Source organism: Vombatus ursinus, unplaced genomic scaffold (genome assembly GCF_900497805.2).
Source record: "Vombatus ursinus unplaced genomic scaffold, bare-nosed wombat genome assembly UNPS02014798.1, whole genome shotgun sequence".
NCBI classification, from domain to species: Eukaryota; Metazoa; Chordata; class Mammalia; order Diprotodontia; family Vombatidae; genus Vombatus; species Vombatus ursinus.
The window spans coordinates 60,614,728-60,634,791 of NW_020954576.1; the positions used below are offsets into that span (position 1 = coordinate 60,614,728).

At 39.2% G+C, this 20,064-nt stretch overlaps 1 protein-coding gene across 1 annotated transcript in view; it reads left to right on the top strand.

The window, feature by feature from the left end:
• LOC114049453 (disrupted in schizophrenia 1 protein-like) overlaps nucleotides 1–20,064 on the top strand; it is a 508,708-nt gene that overhangs the window by 486,835 nt on the left and 1,809 nt on the right. Inside the window, exon 14 of the mRNA XM_027870705.1 lies at nucleotides 631–748. Within this exon, the coding sequence (XP_027726506.1) occupies nucleotides 631–748 (118 nt within the window). The remainder of the gene's footprint in view (nucleotides 1–630; nucleotides 749–20,064) is intronic.

The window sequence follows — 20,064 nt, forward strand, 5'->3', positions numbered from 1 at the left end:
TACAAAAGCCAACTTCAAAATTTGACAGAAATTGAGGAAGAACTGAATAGAGTTAGTTCAAGCATATTTATTAAAAATATCAAAATTTCACAAACTTACTTAAAAATTTAATGCAATACCAATCAAAATACTAACAGGTTAGTTCAAAGAATTGGATAGAATCTTGAAATTCATGTAGAAAAATATGTGGATAAGAATATTATGACTATGAAAAAGAATTAAGATTTAAGTCTAGATTATCTCTAAGTTCCTATTTAGCTCTGACGTCCTATGGATTTATTAATCTAGTGCCTTCCCTCTGTTGATCATCTTCAATTTATCCCAATATAACTTATTTCTATATAGTTGTTTGCATGTGGTCTTCCTCATCACATTATGAATTCCGTCAAAGCAAGAATTCTCTTTTACCTGTTTTTGAATGCTCAGCACTTAGCCTGGCACATAGTAGGCCCTTAATAAATGTTTAGTGAGAGACTGGCTGACTGAATATAAGATCTAGATGAGGTGTAAAAGTTGATTCTGTTGGAAAGTCTCCCATAATGTGCCAGACAGTGAAACATTTTCAGTAGGTACTTCCTCTAATGTAATATATAATGAATAAATGACCTTTCTCTTTTTTTCTTTTGACAGGAGTCTTACATTATTTCTCTAGAACTGAGAGAAAAATGTGAAGCCATAAGTGAAAAGTTATTGTATTTGGAAGATCAACTTCATGCTGCAATCTATAGCCATGATGAAGGTCTTGTTCATATCCTTTTAATCTTGTATAGATTTACCACCTGCCAAGTTATAACTCCAGATTAAAAAAAAAGAAAACAACTAAAAATGAATCATGATCAATGAGTAATACAGCAGTTGGAAACAAGTAGATTTTTCTATTATTTTCTATGGGAGGCACTTCTAAGATCTTGGAAATCAATCACAAATCAATCACAAATCAATCACAACATACAATAAGTTTCCTCTTGCTCCAGGTAAGGAAATAATAGGAATTTGGAATTGTAGATTCTCCAGGAACTCAGAGGTCATTATGTCCAACCCATACCTGAGCTAGAATTCCATCTATTTTCATCAATGATAAGTAGACATCTATCTACCACTTGTGTATCCACTGCTTGGTAACTTACTTCCTCTCCATCTTTCCCCACCAATAAGACAATATATGCCACTTTGGCAAAATTCTACTTTTTAGAAAGTTTGTCCTTAGATTGAGTCAAAATCTATTTCTCAACAATTTAAAGTTAATGGGAACAAGTGGGAAAGTTCTTCTACACATCAGTTAAGTCCAACTGCATATGCATGGATGGGGAGAGTACAACTACTTTTTCTGTGAAAAAGACATGAGGAATGTAATAGATTCCTAGTTAAGTGAATTAATAGTATAACACAACAGCTCATTGCTTGCCCCCCCCCCCAAAAAAAGAAAAAGAGTTAATGTGATATTTAGGCTGCATTATTAGAAACAAAGCATTCAAAATGAAGGTTTTTGTGGTTCCACTAAACTCTGCTTTGTTCAGACTGCAGTTGGAGTCATATATTTAGTTGTGAGTACCATATTTTAGAAAGGGAATTGACAAGCTGAAGGATGTACAGAGAAAGGCAACCAGGGCAAAGGGGACAGTTAAAATCATGCTATACAAGGATCAGTTGAAAGAACTGGGGATGTTTAGCCTGAAGAATAGAAGATTTGGTAGAGCAAGTGAAAAGAGAAAGCATGGTAGCTCTCACCAAGTATTTGAAGGGCTATCATGTGGAAGAGGTCATAATAATAATGACAACAATAGCATTATATAGTGTTTTAAGGCTTGCAAAATGTTTTACATGTGCTAATTATTGATCATTTTATCCTTATAACAACTGTGGGAGGTAAGTAAAATGTTATTTCCATTTTATAGATGAGGAAACTAAGGCTAACAGTGGTTAGGTGGCTTGCCCAAGGTTACACAGCTAATAAATGTCTAATACTAAATTTGAATTCAGCTCCTCCTGATTCCAAGTCCATTTCTGTCCACTGAGACACCAGTCTGATAGTAGATTTGTTCTTCTTGGCTTTTGATCAAAATGAAACTAAGACTAATGGGAGAAGTTACAGAAAGGCTTGATGTAAGAACAACCTTTGTAGTAATCAGATCTGCCCTGAAATGGAATGGAGTGCCCTGGGAGGTGGTATATTCCTCTTTACTGAAGGTTTTCAAATGCAGGCTGACTGACTACTTGTCAGCCATGCTGATTGAAATAGAAGGTCTTCTGGCTCAGATACAAATTGGACAAATGGATCCTGAGGTCCCTTCCAATTCTGAGATTCTACGATATTGGTCTTTCACTCTTTTGCTATGTAATTATCATGTTGTCATACCTCATGTTTTGACGTCAATTCTGCAACAAGAATTAGATGTAGAATATGATCTCTTAGAGGTCAGGGTAAGTCTCTCTTTCATATTTGTATCCTCAGTTCCTGGCATATAGTAGGTGCTTAATAAATGATTATTGATTAAGCGATGGGAGAAAATATAAGTATTGTCTTTTATACACTTTGGTTTAATATTGTAGCATTCTCAATTCCTTCTTAGAATGCTATAAAAAGCCTTTGAGGCCTGAGACTTCTCTTTGCTGTCATCATCATCATCACCATTATCATAACTAGCATTTAAAGTTTGCAAAGCATTTGATGCATGTTAATTGATCCTCACAATCCTGTGAAGTAGGTGCTATTATTATCCCTATTTTACAGATGAGAAAATGGAGGCTGAGATGTTAAGTGACTTGCCTAGTGTCACACAGCTAGTAAGAACCTAAGGCAGGATTCAAACTCACATCCTCCTGACTCCAAGTCTAGCCCTTGAGTGACTGCAACACCTTGGCATTGCCTTTGTGTCTTACATTAACAGGTATTGGAGGATGAATCACTTCTTAGCACAAACATTTTACCCTTACTTCATCCTTTAACTTTAAAAAAAAAAAGTGAAGCAATGGGATGAAGGATGGTTGAAAATGAATTAGTTATTATCAGATAATGAAAATCAAAGAGCCAATAGAAGTGGGGATACCTTTCATTAGTGTTAATGCTTTTTTGCATACTAAATTGAAAACTATATTGAGCTCATTTCGATGTCACCTTTGCAGCTGAATTGTTAAATCGTCCTTGCCTCTAACTTTAATAACAGTAATTAAGGCAATTAAAAATACTAAAATCACAATGATAATATTAAAAGAATGAAAATCATTCTTTTCCATTCTTAAGTGAGGCTGCTTCTACAATGAGGCCTGACAGCATCATAATGTATGCTCTCAATTGGTTTTCTTGGTTCGTGTTATATTGTTACCTTCTGGTCACTCAAGGACAGACAGCATTGCTGCCAGTCAGTAGACTTCTTGCCTGGGAATCTGTCTTGACAGCTGGGAGGCTTTTGTCTAGAAAACTCTCTTCCAAGCAGAAATAAATACCTATAACATCTGTTGTGTCCCATCGCCTCCTACTAGGCAGTCCCACTCTTATAGGTAGAAGATTGAAAGCAGTCATCAAGAATGTGATATAGCCCTAATCTGAATCTATGACAGATAGCATCCTCATAGCCATCACTCAGATGCCTTTTTAAGTGCAGTCTGTGCCTGGACTTTGGAGTAATCCAGGCCATGCTGAAAAGTAAGCAACAAAGCAAGACCTTCACTCTGATATTACAGGAATGCAGCCATGTCATATAAGCTCCTAACTCCCTCTTTCAAAGGGTAAGAAATCAGGGTCATATAGAACAAATAGAGAATTTTTGGGAACACAAAAGATCATCAGACTGCTGCAGACAGACTGTGACAGGGCTCCCCAGGCCCTTCCCTGGCCCTTTACTCTATCCATTCTCCCACCAACTGTGTGCAGTGACCATGATCAGAGCTCAGCTGATGGGACATCATTATATCAGTGCTGCTCTGCAGTCCTGATCCCCCCTAATACTCTCACCTATCAAACCCAGATGTGAGCAGAGCCATTGGACTTCATCTGTGGTAAGTGGCCCCAGTAGAGTTCTGACCCCCACACCTGTTTCTAACAACAAACAAGCTTATAAACAGGTGTTTCTCCTTCTGCAAGACAATCCCTGAATGCTTTGAGAGAATGAATTTTTCACACCTTATCATTTTATATCCAGAAATTACTCCTATGGGCTGAAGTTATGATCCAGCCTAATATCTAAAGATTTTGTGATGTTGAAAATGCAGAAGGTTTTTCTTTGGACACACCACAAAATGAGAGGCTTTCTGCCCGTGATGGATTAGTTATAAGATCTACCTTTCCACTAGGTATCTCTGTGCCCCATTAACAATTGCTGGTAGAGGATGGAAGGCTATCATATAGTCTGCTATATGGTTGGACCAGCCAAACATGTCTTTCAAAAAAACTATTTATCATATTTTAATCAGATGCCGGATCCATTTCAGAAGTATATTACCTAGTTTGATGTTAGCTCTCAATAAATGGTAAGTAATCATATTATTAAGCATATCCAGTACAATTCAAATGCTACTGAGTTTTCCAGGAATCTGTTCAACTTAGAATTAAATTTTTCTTTTAGAACTTTACCAAAGAATTTGTTACTAGCTTTCTTGCATATTGCATATAAATAGGAGGGAGATTGATAGTAAAACAAATACAGTATGATTGGTCCAAATTGGAAGGAAAAAAAACATGTTGGCCTCTTAATTATTGGATTATTGACATTGGTCTTTGTCAATAGGAATAATTGTCTTTTGTTCACATATTTTTCTGTCCCCTGACTGGCCTCCAGCCCCAATAGATATTTAGCCCTAGGCCAAATTCCAAGGTCATTTAAAATAATATTCAGTTTTCTTAATGTGCAAAGTGTTTGGGAAAGGCAAGAAAATATATTGACCATTAAAATGAATATCTTAGATAGGATTTTCCTGAGTCACCTTGGACCTTTCCTAAGCTGACAATACTAGCTCATGACTCTGTTTTGTAAGTGGATGTAAAAGGCTCCAAGAGCCCCTATTTCAGATCCACCTCTGATACTTACTATGTGGCTGTGGGCTTCTCTTTTCACTTTGCCTCTCTATGCTTCAGTTTCTCTAATATTACTGCGTAACTCATAGAGTTGTTGATTGCAATAAGTGGAAAGTGTTTTCAAGCCTTTATGCACTCTACAAATGTAAAATAGTATCTGAAATGCCTATCAGCTACTATATGGAAGAATTTGAAGTTAGGAAGATTTGAGTTTCTCTCAGAATCCTGTTTCTCTCAGATAGTTACTAATAGTGTCACCCTAGGCGAGTCATTTGACCTATGTTTGGATTAGTTTCCTCATCTGCAAAATGGAGATAATCATAACACCTACCTCCTAGGATTGTTGTGAGTACCAAATGAAATAATAATATGTAAAACACTTTTTATGCCTTAAGAGGCATATAAATATGAGCTGTTATTATCTGAGACAGTTTGGAAGCTGCCAGCTTTTCAAGGATCAGCTCTTTTGAGGACAGACAGATCACTGCATAGATGGGTAATTGCTTCAGTATTGATTCTTATCTTTTCAGGTCACCTATCTTAAATCACCAACAGTTTTTTTCCTGAAATTTCTTTTTGTTTTGTTTTTTATTGGAATTTTGGCTGTTATTCATCTTAAGTTGGATGTTTTGAGGGTAACCTTTTCTAGGATGATGGAAGCTGTTTTACCCATCTCTCCAATACTTTAAAAAATTTGCATTTCACTCATTTCACTAATTTGCATTGAAAGGGTTAAAAAGATTTTAAGCCAACAATGCTAGAAAGGTTTTCAATTAATCAAAGTCATCAGTCTTCAAAGCCACAGCTCAATACTGGAGACAGGCTTGATAAGAGAGCACCACATTTCCTTCTTCCATTTTAACCACAATCCATTGACCATGTGTCTTAAGCAGGACAGGTATTTTCATCATTTTAGTCAGAGATGGTTTTCCTCTGCCCAAGGTAATTATGAGGCCAGACCTTCTGCACTTCATGATTTCTTGTAGGGTTACCTATGGAGCTCCTAATGAAGCACTGGGCAGCAAAGTGCCCAGGGTAAAAGGAAAGACAGGCATAGAAGTAGGTAGAGGTATTAGAGGGAAGAAAGTATTGCATCAAGGGAAATGAGTTCAAATCCTGCCTTGAACCTAGGTTGTGAGACTTCAAATTGAGCACTCTTCCCAACGTGCAATCCTAATCCTGTGATCCTTTAGCTCTGTCCAAATGAGGGATCATCAAAGTAATGTAAGTACTAGTTTTTGGGCAGGTTGACTTTGCCAGTAGTGGGAACAATATAGAGGAGGAGGAGGAGGAGAAGGAGAAGAAGGAGAAAGAGAAGAAGGAGAAGGAGAAGGAGAAGAAGAAGAAGAAGAAGAAGAAGAAGAAGAAGAAGAAGAAGAAGAAGAAGAAGAAGAAGAAGGAGATGAAGATGATGATGATGATGATGATGATGATGATGATTTTGGTAAAAAATAGCACAAAAGGAATACACATGCCCTGTTTCTCAAGTATGGACTTGGTGTCAATCTTGAGAATTTGAATTAAGCCTTGAAGAGTGCCAGGAGTAATCCTTAAAGGCATAACTTCCTAACAATTAGAGTTGTTCAAAAGTAAAATGAGCTTCTCCAAAAGGAAGTGAGTTGCCTCTCCTTGACAATCTTTATGGGGAAACCTTTTGTTAGCTATACCATGGTAGGAAGTTACTTAAGGTATGGGCAGAACAAGATGGTTATTGAGGTCACTTATAACTCTCATATTCTATGATTTTGTAATGAAGTCTTAAGTTAATCCCAAAGTTTGTAAGATTAATTGAGTCCTGGACTCTAGGGAATTGACTTATCTCCATAGTAAGCCTGGAGGGATGGAAGCAGTTGACAAGTAAAGCATGCCCTTCTAGTTTTATAAAAGTAGACAACAAACAATAGATATAAACAATTCAGGTGGCCCAGGAACCAATCTTGATGCCCAGTGCTGATTCAGAGTCTGAGAAGACCTTCAGATTCCAACCTCCAGAGACTGTTTCGGACTGGAACCCTTATATGGGTTGCATAGTACAGTAGCAAGAATCAGTCAGTCAATAAGCATTTATAACACTTACTATGTGCCGGGCATTGTGCTGTTAGGGATACAAAGAAAGACAAGATAATCCCTGCCATCAAAAAGCTCACAGTCTAATAAAAGAGACAAGTAAACAAATATGTACAAAAAAGCTATATTCAAGATGAATAGAAAGTAATTAGCAGAAAGGAGGCAGTAGAATCAGCAGGGATTGAGAAAGGCTTCCTGTAGAAAGTGTGATTTTAGCTGGGACTTGAAGGAAGCCAGGAGGTAGAGATGAGAAGGGAGGGCATTTCACGTGCAGTATTTTAGAGAAAATGCCCAGGGCTGAGAAATTACATCCATCTCTTGAACTTTTTTTTTCTTTTCATGAAACAACAGAGAAGCCAGTGTCATTGGACTGAAAGAGTACGTGGAGAGGTGTAAGGTGTAAGAAAACTGGAAAGTGGTTTTGTGTATATGGGGTGGGGTGAAACTATATTATGAAAGACTAAATACCAAATAAAAAGCTTTGTATTTGATCCTGGAGGTGATAAGGAGCCATCATAGTTTGTTGAGTATGGCAGTAAGGTGGTCAGACTGGCACTTTTAGGAAAACCATTATGGCAGCTGAATGAAGGAAGGACTAGAGTGGGGAGAGACTTGTGACAGGTAGTAGGCTATTACAACCATTACAACCAGTAGGCTATTACAATGGTCCAAGTGGGAGGTGATGAGGACCTGCGCCAGGGGGGTGGCCCCTACTCAGAGAAGTGGAGGGAGTGTATTTGAGAGATGTCGCAACAGTGAAAGGGAAAGACTTTGGCCACTGAATGAATATGGGGTGGCCTGGGAAATGAGAGGAGTGGAGGATGACACCTAGCTTGTGAGCCTGAGGGACAGGGAGGATAATGGTACCCTCAATAGTTATTGGGGAAGTTGGAGGGAGGGCAAGATTTAGGGGGATGGATAACGAGTTCAGTGTTGGACAAGCTAAGTTTCAGATGTCTATGAGATATCCAGTTTGAGATGTCTGAAAGGCAGAGGGAGATGTAAGACTGGAGGTCGGCACAGAGATTAGGGCTGGGCAACTAGATTTGAGAATCATCAGCATAGAGATGATAGTTAAATCCATGGGAGCTGATGAGATCACCAAAGTATTATAGAAGAAGAAAAGAAGATGGTCAAAAATAAAATCCTGTGGGTCACCCATGGGTAGTGGATGTGACCTGAATGAAGGTCCAGCAAAGGAGACTGAGAAGGAGTGGTCAGATAGGTAGGAGGTGAACCAGGAGAGAATAGTGTCCTGAAAACTTCGAGAGAAGAGCATATCAAAAAGACGGTGATTTTAGGGGCAGCTAGGTAGCACAATGGATTTAGAGCACCATCTTAGGAATCAGGAGGACCTGGGTTCAGATCTGGCCTGTGACACTTAACTAGCTGTGTGACCCTGGTCAAGTTACTTAATCCCAGTTGCCTCCAAAAAAAAAGAGGGTGATTTTCAGTGTCAAAGGCTGCAGAGAGGTCAAGGAGAATGAGGACTGAGAAAAGGCCCAGAAAGAGCTGGATTTAAAGTCAGAGGTCGCTGAGTTCAGATCCTAATATGTCATTTAATTCCAATGTAACCTTAACCAAGTGGTTTCACATCTTTGGGCCGTGGTTTCTTCATTTGTAAAATGTGAGAATTATATTAGATGACCTCTAAGGTCCCTTTCATCTCTAAAGTTAAATCATAGTAATAATGCTCATTTATAGTTTGCAAAGCACTTTACAATTATCTCATTTTATCTTCACAACTAATCTGAGAAAATGGTGCTGTTATTATAATACCCATTTTACAGATAAGTAAACTGAAGCAGACAGAGGTTAAGTGACTTGTTCAAGCCCACACAGCTAGTAAGTGTCTAAAGCTAGATTTGAATTCAGGTCTTCCTTACCTCAGGTCAGGCACTCTTATCTACTGTACCACCTATCAGGAATCCAGCTTCCAATAAGGGCACAGAGGACTGGTTAGGACTCATGTTTACCAGAAAAGTGGGGCCATCTCCGGTCATCCTGATCTATATCTGGCCACTGGACCCAGATGGCTCTGGAGGAGAAAGTGAGGCTGGTGACCTTGGACAGCCCTCCCTCACTCAAATCAAAGTCAATTGCAAATCATGTCATCATCTCCCTGATGTCATGATCCTCTTTGAGAGTGAAGGACAAATGACAACAACAATGACCAGAATAGTATTCTCCCCCTTTTTTTTTTAATTCCTATTCCCACTGCAATTGATATAAGGCCTTTTCCAACACAGTGAGGATGAACGAGCAAGGTTTCTTGCCCATGCTAGTCATAAGCTGCCTTTTATTAACTCCAAGGTCAAATATTCCCAGCTTTGTGAAGTATCTTATCTTACTCTATTTTTGAACATTGACTTTTAGCATCCAAATTCACCTTCTTAAGAAAACTATGTGAATTTCTTCTTCAGCCCTTTTCTGGAAAAATCACATGTTGGCACATAGGGATAAGTGATTGGGACTGGACTTCTGACTTCCTTGCCATAAGGAACTTCCAGCTGAAGAAACTCTCTATCAGTACGGGTTGGCGCCTTCTCTGAGATTTATAATAGAGGCACAGAGATGTCATGACTTGCCTGGGGTCATATTTCCATTTACATGTAAATATGTAACTATCTACAAATAGGCCTCTTGTCCTTGGACCTGCTAGGAACTTTGAGATTTATTTAAGACCATCAGGATTATTGACTCTTGCTACAAATAAGGGATATAAACATACCTCTATATCTCATCCCTACCCTAAATGGGAATTAGTTCTCTGGCCTTTCTCAAAGACAAATTATCAGTCTTAATAATGTCTCACAAGTACCTTCTAATGTGTTTCACTGTGTTGTTTGTTGTACTTATCACAAGTTCCTGAAATTTCACAGTTACAGCTAATTGGCTTTCTTTCAAAATGTGTGGATTCAGTTGCTTTACAATGGCCTTTAAATGCTTTTATGGGTTTGGGTAGGGCTCATTAGCAGACAGATGCACCTATCTGCAGATGAGCTGGTTTGCCAGATGAAAGAATATTTATTTTTAAAATTTCATTGAAAAGCTGTTTTGGGCGAATTCCTCTCCTCCTGGAGAATTTTATTGACACCTGTCTAGATTCCTGGAAATGCCCCAGGGATACTGCAAACCCAGGATTGGGAATCTGGGTCTGAGTGCTGAAGCCAGCAGAAATTCATTTCAACCCAGACTTATTCTCTGAAGTTCAGGCTTTTGTTCTGTGTCACTGAGATGGAGTAAATACACACAGGAGGAATCTTTGAATTCCTCCAATGGGGCACTTGTTTTCAAGGGGGATATGGTGTCCCTAAAATGGAAAGACATATTTCCATGACTTTCTGGAGGTTTTTTAGAGCAAACAAAAGCTCTTGTTTCAAATTAAAACTTAGCTGAAAATTCCAGAAGGTTGCCAAACCCTTCAAGTCAGACTCTGGATTTGTCTCCCTTTTCCTTTTAGATCAAGAGTATAGAAATGTACATGTGATTGAAAGAAAAGAGCTGTCTAAAAAAAAAAAAAGATGAAGGATTGCACAGGGATTATTACTTTTCTTTTGATTTCATTAAGCAATTCTACCTAAGCCACAGTGCACTGTGGTTTTGATTTATTAAAAATACATAGTAGGAGATTTAAGTATTGAATATCATTGTTTTTCATTTTCCATGTTGAGAGTACCTGAAAAGTTTTCCAGTCAGCAGAATTATTGATTTCCTCTATATAGGGAACTCCCAGTGTGGGAGCTCCCTGTACTGACACTAAGCATAATTGGTCTATGACTTGGGGCACTCATAAGTTCATAGACACAGGACATTAAAGGAATTATTTTACAGACGAAGAAAATGAAGCACACAAAATCACATACGCGTAATAAATCAGAGATGAGATTTGAATCCAGATTTTCTGACGTTAGGGCTAGAATGCTTTCCAAGGGCACCAGGGAGTTGCTGGAGGCATATTGATGTTAAATGTCTTGTCCAGGATAATGTCAGTAGCAAGTATCAGGAGGAGAAGATGCTTTTTATCTTCTTTATACCAAACCCAGCACTATATCCACTATATTTCATCACTTTATAACAACAGTACTTGATAAGAATTGCCAGTGTGATTTCAATAATAGTATGGGCTAGTGATTGTTGTCGAGATTGGACATTTATCTACAAAGGACCACGTAGCATTCTCATTTAATGATGAAACTCCTAAACAGCCTTGGTCAAAACCTTGAATCTTTGATTCTTCCTTCTTTGTCCATTAGCTGCCATGTTCTATTGATTCTGTTTCCCCAGTACCTCCCGCATACATTTGTTCCTTTTCATTTGCTTAACTACCATCTCCATCTCTTGTCCAGTCTTCTTGCAATAGCCTCCCAACTGGTCTCTCTGCCTCAAGCCTTTCTCGTTTTTCTGATGAATATCCCTATTTGTTACTCCATTACTCAGAAGCTTCCCAATCCCTACAGCATAAAATCCAAATTCCTCAGTCTTGCATTTAAAGTCCACCCCAATAACCTCCTGGCCTAATTTCACCCTATGATCCTTAAGGTACCCTATGCTTTAGCCAAACTAAACCACTCACTATTCCAGAACATGTGCTATTCTTTCTCGCTCCTGAAATGTCCTCCTCCTTCATCCCTACTTACTGAAATCTGAAGTTTTCTCTAAGCTCCAGCTCTCCCAGGAAGTCTTTTTCTACCACTCTTCCACTTTTACCTGGGGGATGATCTCTCTCTCCTCCAAACTTTGATTATACTATGTTTATGAAATAACATTCATATAACACTTTATGTTTTACAAAGCACTTTTTAAATTGTTAAATAGCAACCATGTGAAGTGAGAGGCAGTGGATAGAGAGGTAGCCTCTGAGACAGGAAGACCTGCCTCTGCCACATACTGGCTGGGTGACCATGGGAAAGCTCTTTAGACAAGTTAACTTCCCATTTCTCTAAACAATTTTCCAAGAATATAAGTTATAGAGAAGGGGTCAATCTATATGAGTAAAAAGAGTTTCTACTACCCAGGAATTCTCTATACCAGTGAAATTACAAGTGTAGGAGGCAGTTAGGTAGAGGAGTGGATAGAACATGGGACTTTGAATCAGGAGGACCTGAGTTAAAATCTTGCATCACCTTGGGCAAGTCACTTGACCTCTTTGTGTCTCAGTTTCCTTATCTGTAAAATGGGGATAATAGCACCTACCTCCCAAGGTAGTCTTGTAGATAAAATGACATAACATATGTAAAGCACTTTGCAATCCTTAAAGCCCTATATAAATACTAGTTATTGATAATGAGAAGAGAATAGTACAGGTATTCCCATTCTGCACATGAGGAAACTGAAACTTAGAAAGGTTAAATGTGTCACCTTTCTCATACAGTTTGGATGTCAATTCGCTTATTTTTCAGTCACATCTCATTCTTTGTGACCTCATTTTGGGGCTTCTTGGCAAAAATTATGGAGTGGTTTGCCATTTCCTTCTCCAGCTCATTTTACAGATGAGGAAACTGAGGCAAACAGAGTTAAATGACATGCCCAGGATAAGTATCTGAGACCTGATTTGAACCCATGACGATGAGTCTTATAACATAAAAAGTTTGAAAGACATAATTTCTGGGCCATTAATAATTTTTATTAATAATGCTAGCATATTATTAATAAAAGGGATCAGTGACACTCTTGAATGCCAAAGATCCCTCGTGGAACCTACTCAACCCTTACGTGCCTTTGGAAAAGTGGGTATTCCTAAGGGTGGCGCTCTGGTTAACAAGTAATAGGAGAGAATGAATATTATAATGAGAGGTGAACCTATTCTAATGAGGGTAGGGGACTTTGATCATGTCATTTACTTCCAAATCACCTTCCTCCTCCCCCTTGGGCAAATTAATTAAAGAATTTATACCCACCCAAACCTGAGTAGAACACAATGGGCAGGAATTCACCTAGATAAGATGGTCTAAGGTGAGGTAAATTTTGGTTGGTGTACTTAAAGGCTGGGTTTGAAACAAGGAAATGGGACAGGGAAAGAGCCTGGATCTCCCCCATTATGGGTTATTAATAATCATTTCTCTCAGGCTTCCTGATTCCAGGCCCGCCACTTGAGTCTAATCCAGGTATTTTGATCTGTGCTCCTTCCGTATGCCACATAACCTCTGGGTGCACCACCTAAATCAGTCCTTGCTTTCTCTCTTACTTATCTTCCTGTTTCCCTCCATCCCAAACACAGAGCCTTGCATATATTAATGTCAGCAGATGCTTATTGCATTTAACTGAGGTTATTTACAAGCCACTGTGATGGCTTTATAGAAATAACATCCAACTACCTCCACAGAGAGTGGGAGAAAGAGCCCTCCTCTGTGGAGTTATTTCTAAATAACAGGTAGTATAATACCACCACACAGCCAGTAACAGTAAACCAGCAGCAAGTGTATGAAAACAGCCCACATCCCCAATTGGGAAAAATCATGCTATGATGAGAGGTGTTACTTTTCTGACAGGCAAAGCTCAGAATTCCCAGTAACAATAGAATGAGCTGAAATTTGTAATTTCACAGCCATTTGGCTTCCCAATTAACAGTTATACTTTGATTGAGTACGTTGTTGTTAAGCCATTTCTTCCCTTCTCCCCAAACCCCTGAACTCTAAAATCAAAATGCTTCAATAGAAAACAATCTAGGTTGAAGGGATTTTCAGGTGGGGAGGGAGAGATTTTTCGCCAGCTGCCCCTTCCTCTACTCCTATATGACCCCTCTTAATAAATAAATATATTGAAGTAAGGAACCATAGAATCATGGCCCTGCAGCTGGAAGGAACCTCGGGGCTACCTGGTCCTCCTACCTCATTTTACAATAAGGAAAGTGAGACTAATTGAAGCTCAATGAGTTCTTCAAGGTCATACATAGGAAGTAAGCCTTTGGTGTATGATTTGAACTCGGGTTCTCAGTCTGAGTCAGCATGCTTTTTCTTTGTAATAATCTATCTCCCTAGGTTTAGATTTAATTAATGTCATCGAGGAGAGCATGATATAAAGGATGGAAAGCTAACTGCAGAGTTCAAATTCTACCTCATATATTAGCATTAGCAACATAAGTGAATCACTTAACCTCTTGGTGCTTCAAGAAACAGTCTTAGATTTTTTTTATTTTTGGAGGCAATCTGGTTAAGTAAGTGACTTGCCCACAGTCACTGCTAAGAGTCTAAGGATTTGAACTCAGGTCCTTCTGATTCCAGGGCCAGTGCTCTATTCACTGTGCTACCTAGCTGCCCTGGATTTCGAGTTATAAATGAATTGCTAGCCTTCAGTGGGGGAAGAAATTCCAATGCCAGGAGTTCCTCATGCTAGTCACAGATCTGGGCTTCTCTCCCTAACCACCCCTCCCTCCCCCAAAAAAGTGATTATTCTGGCTCCCTACAAATGGGAGCAAGCCAGGACAGATACCTTCCATTATTTCTTTGTTATTATCAAGAACTGGGTTCTTGGTGGAATTCCAACTCTCCAATCACCCAACGAGACTTTAGCATTAATTACTTACTATCAAGAACTGGGATGGCTCCTGAAGACACAAAGGCAAAAATGAAATGGTTCCTGCCCTCAATAAGCTTATATTCTACTGGAGGAGGCAACATGTACACATAGAAAGCATCCAAAATATTAAAAAAAACATACAAGGGCAATTCTGAAAGGTGGAGTGTCAGTCATCAGAGATGAGAAGTAAGGAAACAAATCGGAGGAGGCCTCATTTATGCTGACCTTTGGAAAAGATAGCATTTTAGCTGACCTTCAAAGGAAACTAGGGATTCTAAGAGGCAGAAGACTTTATTTAGCTTCTGTGGCACCTAGTCATTTAATTTAGGTGGGGGACTGAAGACACTCTAGATCAGGGGTGGGGAACCTGCATCCTCAAGGCCACATGTGGCCTTCTGGGTCCTTGGGTACAGTCTTTTGACTGAGTTCCAAGTTTTACAGAACAAATCCTCTTATTAAAGGGATTTGTTCTGTGAAGTTTGGATTCAGTCAAAGGGCTGCACTTGAGGACCTAGAGAACCACATATGGCCTTGAGGCTGCAGGTTTCCCACCCCTGCTCTAGATACATACAGCAGGTGAGCTTGTGCATGCACACGTGTGTGTGTGTGTGTGTGTGTGTGTGTGTGTGCATACATACTGCCACTTTTCCTTTAGTATCACCTACAAGTCATCCGCTTCATTTACTTCCCCATTAGTAGGTGACATTTATTTTTCAGCCTTGACACAACATTCCTTATTCAGTTTACTCTTCAAAAAACAGAACAAAACAAAACAAAACACTGTTGGGAACATAGTAAAATAAAAATGGAAGTTGTCTCTTGAAAATATAAAACAATGGTGATGTGGGAGGCTAGGGGTGAATCTATATTTCTATGGTAAACAAAACAAATAAACAAAAAAGCCTGTGTGTACTTAGAAAATGTTGAAAGGATCCCCAGTTTTTTTCTGAACTTGAACATATGTATAAGAACTGAGAGCACAGCCCTGCCTCAGGGTGTGGTAGACATATCCAGGACCCAGAAGGCTGGGATCAGAGCTGAGGGAAAAGGAGTGCTGTCCTCTCTGGGTAGGAAAGAGCAGATAAGGAGGGTGTGAGAATGACTTGGCCAGGCAGGGCCAGTCCTGCCTTTGCTCAGGGACATGTGTGGAATTTTAATCCCTACTGAGCAACCGAAGTTCAAACAGTGTTTATTACATAACTGGTGAATGTTTTTTTAAAGTGTTTTTGGTGCTTGGGGAAAGGAATCTCTGCTTGTTTTTGAGGAAATTTGGTTTTCTATTGTGTGTGTGAATTGCAAATCTTTGTGGGCCTGACTGTGTGTCTCATTCTTGGAGGCCACAATAGTGCCTAAGGAACTATCTGTTGCTTTGTGAAGTGGTTCAGTAAATGAGGGGGAGTTTCCTATTGGTCCATATGAATTTAATTAGGCTGGATGAATGGAAAACTCACCTTCGATTACTCCCTCCAGTCACCTTTTGAAAGAGTGAGCAGGTTTCCAGTTAGTTACCCATTTCATTCTTTCAATAAATCCACTTATGTTAAATTATTCATTAAGTATTACTGTGTTAGACATTGTAAAAGTAAAGTTGAAAAGCAACACAGTCCCTGTCCTCAAAGAAATTTACAATCTACTGGTCTAGGGGTTGGAGTGGCAATATGATATACATTTAAGGAAGTATAGTATAAAATTAATTATTTATCCAGCTTAGAAATAAATGCAGCACTCAGTGGTAAATAAATACATTGTAGGAACATTGTAATGTAAATGCATTATAGGAAGCTATATCTTCATTAGATGGGTGAGTTTTTTTTTCTTTTTAGACTTAACCAACTCTAATGTATGCATGTCACCAAAAGCTAACATTCAAAAGGGAATTTTTTTTTTTTTTTTACTTCTAACATACAATTCAACCATTCAGTTTTTCTCTCTTGGGAAGTGCCATTTTTCATGATGCTTTATAAGAAGCTAGCTCAGTGGTTACCAAAACATGGCACAAAAAAATCTACATACATTGGTAGAATAGATAGTGGGTTAAGCCAGTATAAAGTGAAGTGGGAGACAGGTCCTGCCTTCAAGGAGTTTATCATGCTAAGGGGAGATGAGAAAAGTAATTGAATAACTGAAATACTTGGCAGAAAATCATAAGACCATAAGAAAAATATAGACAATTTGCTTTGGGGATTTAGAACAAAAATAGAAAATAGAAAGTTGACACCTTAAATAAGTATGGAAATAGAGAGCACCAGCTAGGTGGTGCAGTGGATAGAATGCTGGGCTGGGAATCAGGAAGATTCTTCTTCATGAGTTCAAATCTAGCTTCAGAAACTTACTAGCTATGTCACCCTGGGCAAGTCACTTACCCATGTTTGCCTCAGTTTCCTCATCTATAAAATGAGTTGGAGAAGGAAATGGCAAACCACTCCAGTGCTTTTGCCAAGAAAACCCCAAATGGGATCATGAAGAGTCGGACACGACTGAAAAATGACTGAACAAGAACAAAAAACTTTAATAAGACTGTTGTGAGGAACATGTTTTCTGCAGACCCAAAAGACTATTTGTTATTGTTATGATTTCAAGAAGATCTAGAAAGATCCTTAGATTCAGTTCCATCTGGATTCTTGTTTCACTTAACTACAATGTCAGACCAATTTTGAGAGAAAGACACCCTTAGGTCATGATTGTAGAAGCTTTCTGTTTCTCTTTGTAAAGCTCATCTCCAGAGGATCACGGGAAATTATGCAAATGACTCTATCCCAAGCAGTCACCCCATACCACTCTGAAAAGCCTTTTGGCAGCCCTAGACTTCATCATTTGTGCAATTTACATACATTTCTTTCCTTGCCTAAGACCTTAAGAGGAATGGGGTCGGGATGGGGGAAAGAAAAGGTACAGAGAAGAAGGAAATACAAAATTGCTTTAAGAATGGCAGCAATTCGGTTTCCCTGGACCACTTCTCTTCAGTAGATGTACTCAAGACTTGATGCAAAGGGAAGGATAAGTGGCCTCAGACTGAATACCAAGTTGCAATTTAATCACAAAGTTCTGCTACGTTTATAACTGGTAGGTCCCGAGTTTAGGCAGTTTATGAATCCTGACAAACCTCTGAGATTTAATTACCTTTGATAAGCAGCCTGGGACTACATGCTGTTATTTGTAATATATGAAATGATTACAGAGAGTTTAGGGAGAGAGAAACCGAAGCAAAATGAGAGACTTAGGAAAAAAAAAACAACTTGGATTCTCTAGAACTGGAAGACCAAAACTAAAATGTAGAAAACATGAAAGAGAAGTCAACTTACATCTGGGACACAACTAAAGGAAATGTACTAGCCCAGGGGTGGGGAACCTGCGGCCTTGAGGACACATGTGGCCTTCTAGGTCCTCAAGTGTGGCCCTTTGAAGGAATCGAACTTCACAGAAGTTTTGTACTAGGCCATGTGTTCCTAGACCTAGACCATGGTAATATGCACAGTATAAACAGGGATTAAATGAGAAAATATTGATATGGAAATTATTGTCCTCTCTTAAATATTCAATTTGAAATTCTAAGATTGAGAGATATGAAGGATCTTAGAAATCAGGTTGAACCCCATCATTTTTCAGATGGGGAAACTGAGGTTTAGGACAGTTAAATTACTTGCTTGAGGTCACAAAGGTGGCATTTCACAGAAACACAGAATCTCACACCTGAAAATAACCTCAGAAGCCAAGTCATATCTGAATACTTCAGTCCTTTTTCAGTTGTGTCTTCATGACCCCATTTGAGGGTTCAGAGATACTGGAGTAGTTTGCCATTTCCTTCTCCAGCTCATTTTACAGATGAGGAAACTGAGGCAAACAGGGTTAAATGACTTGCCCAGGGTCACACAGCTAGTAAGTGTCTGAGGCCAGATTTGAACTCATGAAGAAGATTCTTCCTGACCCCAAGCCTGGCACTCCATACATTGCACCACTTATTATTTTCCCCCATTTTACAGGTTGAGAAACATGGACTCAGAGAGATAAATGATGAGTATAGTCACATAGCTTGTGTCTGAAACAAATCCAGAACCTGTATTTTCTGTTTTCGAACCCACCACTCTTTCAATGACACCAGACTGCTGCTGTATTATTTGCCTTTAGTCTTGCTAAATGCCTCACTTGTCTAAACCCCTTATTCTGGTTTTCCCTTTAGTACCTCATGAGTTAGGTACAGAGAGCATTGGGTTAGACTCTCATCCTACATGTGTCCTACTGGTATTCTAGCCTTCTGTTCCTTCCCATGAAGGAGCAAGAAAGCAAAGGGAAGGTGGTGATTAGTAGGAAGTAGATAGAGTAGATTCTAGAAATGAAATACGTAACTTTTACCTGCTTCAGGTCCATTGCGTGGGACCACTCAATTTTCTTCACTCACCCTTCAGACTTGCTGGATGCTTTGTGATTGTTTTGACAAGTTTTTCCTTACCAATGAGGAGCTGAATTTGTGTTCTTTCCTGCTTTGCAAGGAAGGAACCTGAAAGAGTAGAGGAATGATTAAGAGTGAGTCAATGGCACTGGGTTCCCTAGCAAGCCTAGGCTCATCAAACTTTAGGTGTCTTCAGAAAGGCTCTCATGGTATATTCCTTTCCCTGAAGATTACCTTGGATTGTCATTTTTAGGAGCCTAGATATGTTGAGGTTTAGGGGCTTAGGGGTGCTGAAACCCCAAAATCATGACATGCGGGTCCTGCCTGAAAGAATTTAACCCAAACCTTCTTTCAGCCAAAGACAAGGTTTACTAAAACATCTGCCATATTGGCCAGACTCTTTAAGGAATCTGAACATTACTGAGCTATTGGCTAGATTATAAGAATCTGAGCACCTTAATGGAGACAAGATGGACCTTATATACAGAAAGACTGTAGGAGAGATCTAGGAGTGGCCAAGTAGTCAAGTAGTCTGGGGGCGGGGGCAGTAATAGAATGCCAGGGACCTGGACCAAGTGGCCAAGGGAGAATGGAGCCCAGCTAGGATTAAGGGTGGGAAGTGGCCAGGGGCCATAGAGAGGTATGGAGGGCTGGGCTAGGTTAAGGGTAACAGAGAATTGGGAGATTGTAGTCACAATGAAAGGCCAGTTGATGAGATTATAGCCTCAAGTGAATGCCAGAGAGTTGGCCATGTGGGAAAGTCCAGGGTTTTTCCTTTCTGGCATCCAGATCCCAACCCCATCAGATATATCTTTTAGAGAATCAGCATGGTATAGTGAATCAGGCACTAGACTTGGAGTAAGAAAGACCTAGGATCAAATCCTGCCTCAGATAGCTGTGTGGCCCTGGGTATATATCACTTAATATCTCTGTGGCTCAGTGTCTTCATCTGTTTAAAAAAAAAAAGAAAGAAAGAAAAGAAAAGAAGAACATTTGAACTGGATGGCTTTCTAAGATCCCTTTCAACTCTAAATCTACTTTTCTTTTTTCAAATGTTAATTTTCCTTAGCTTTAAAAAAAA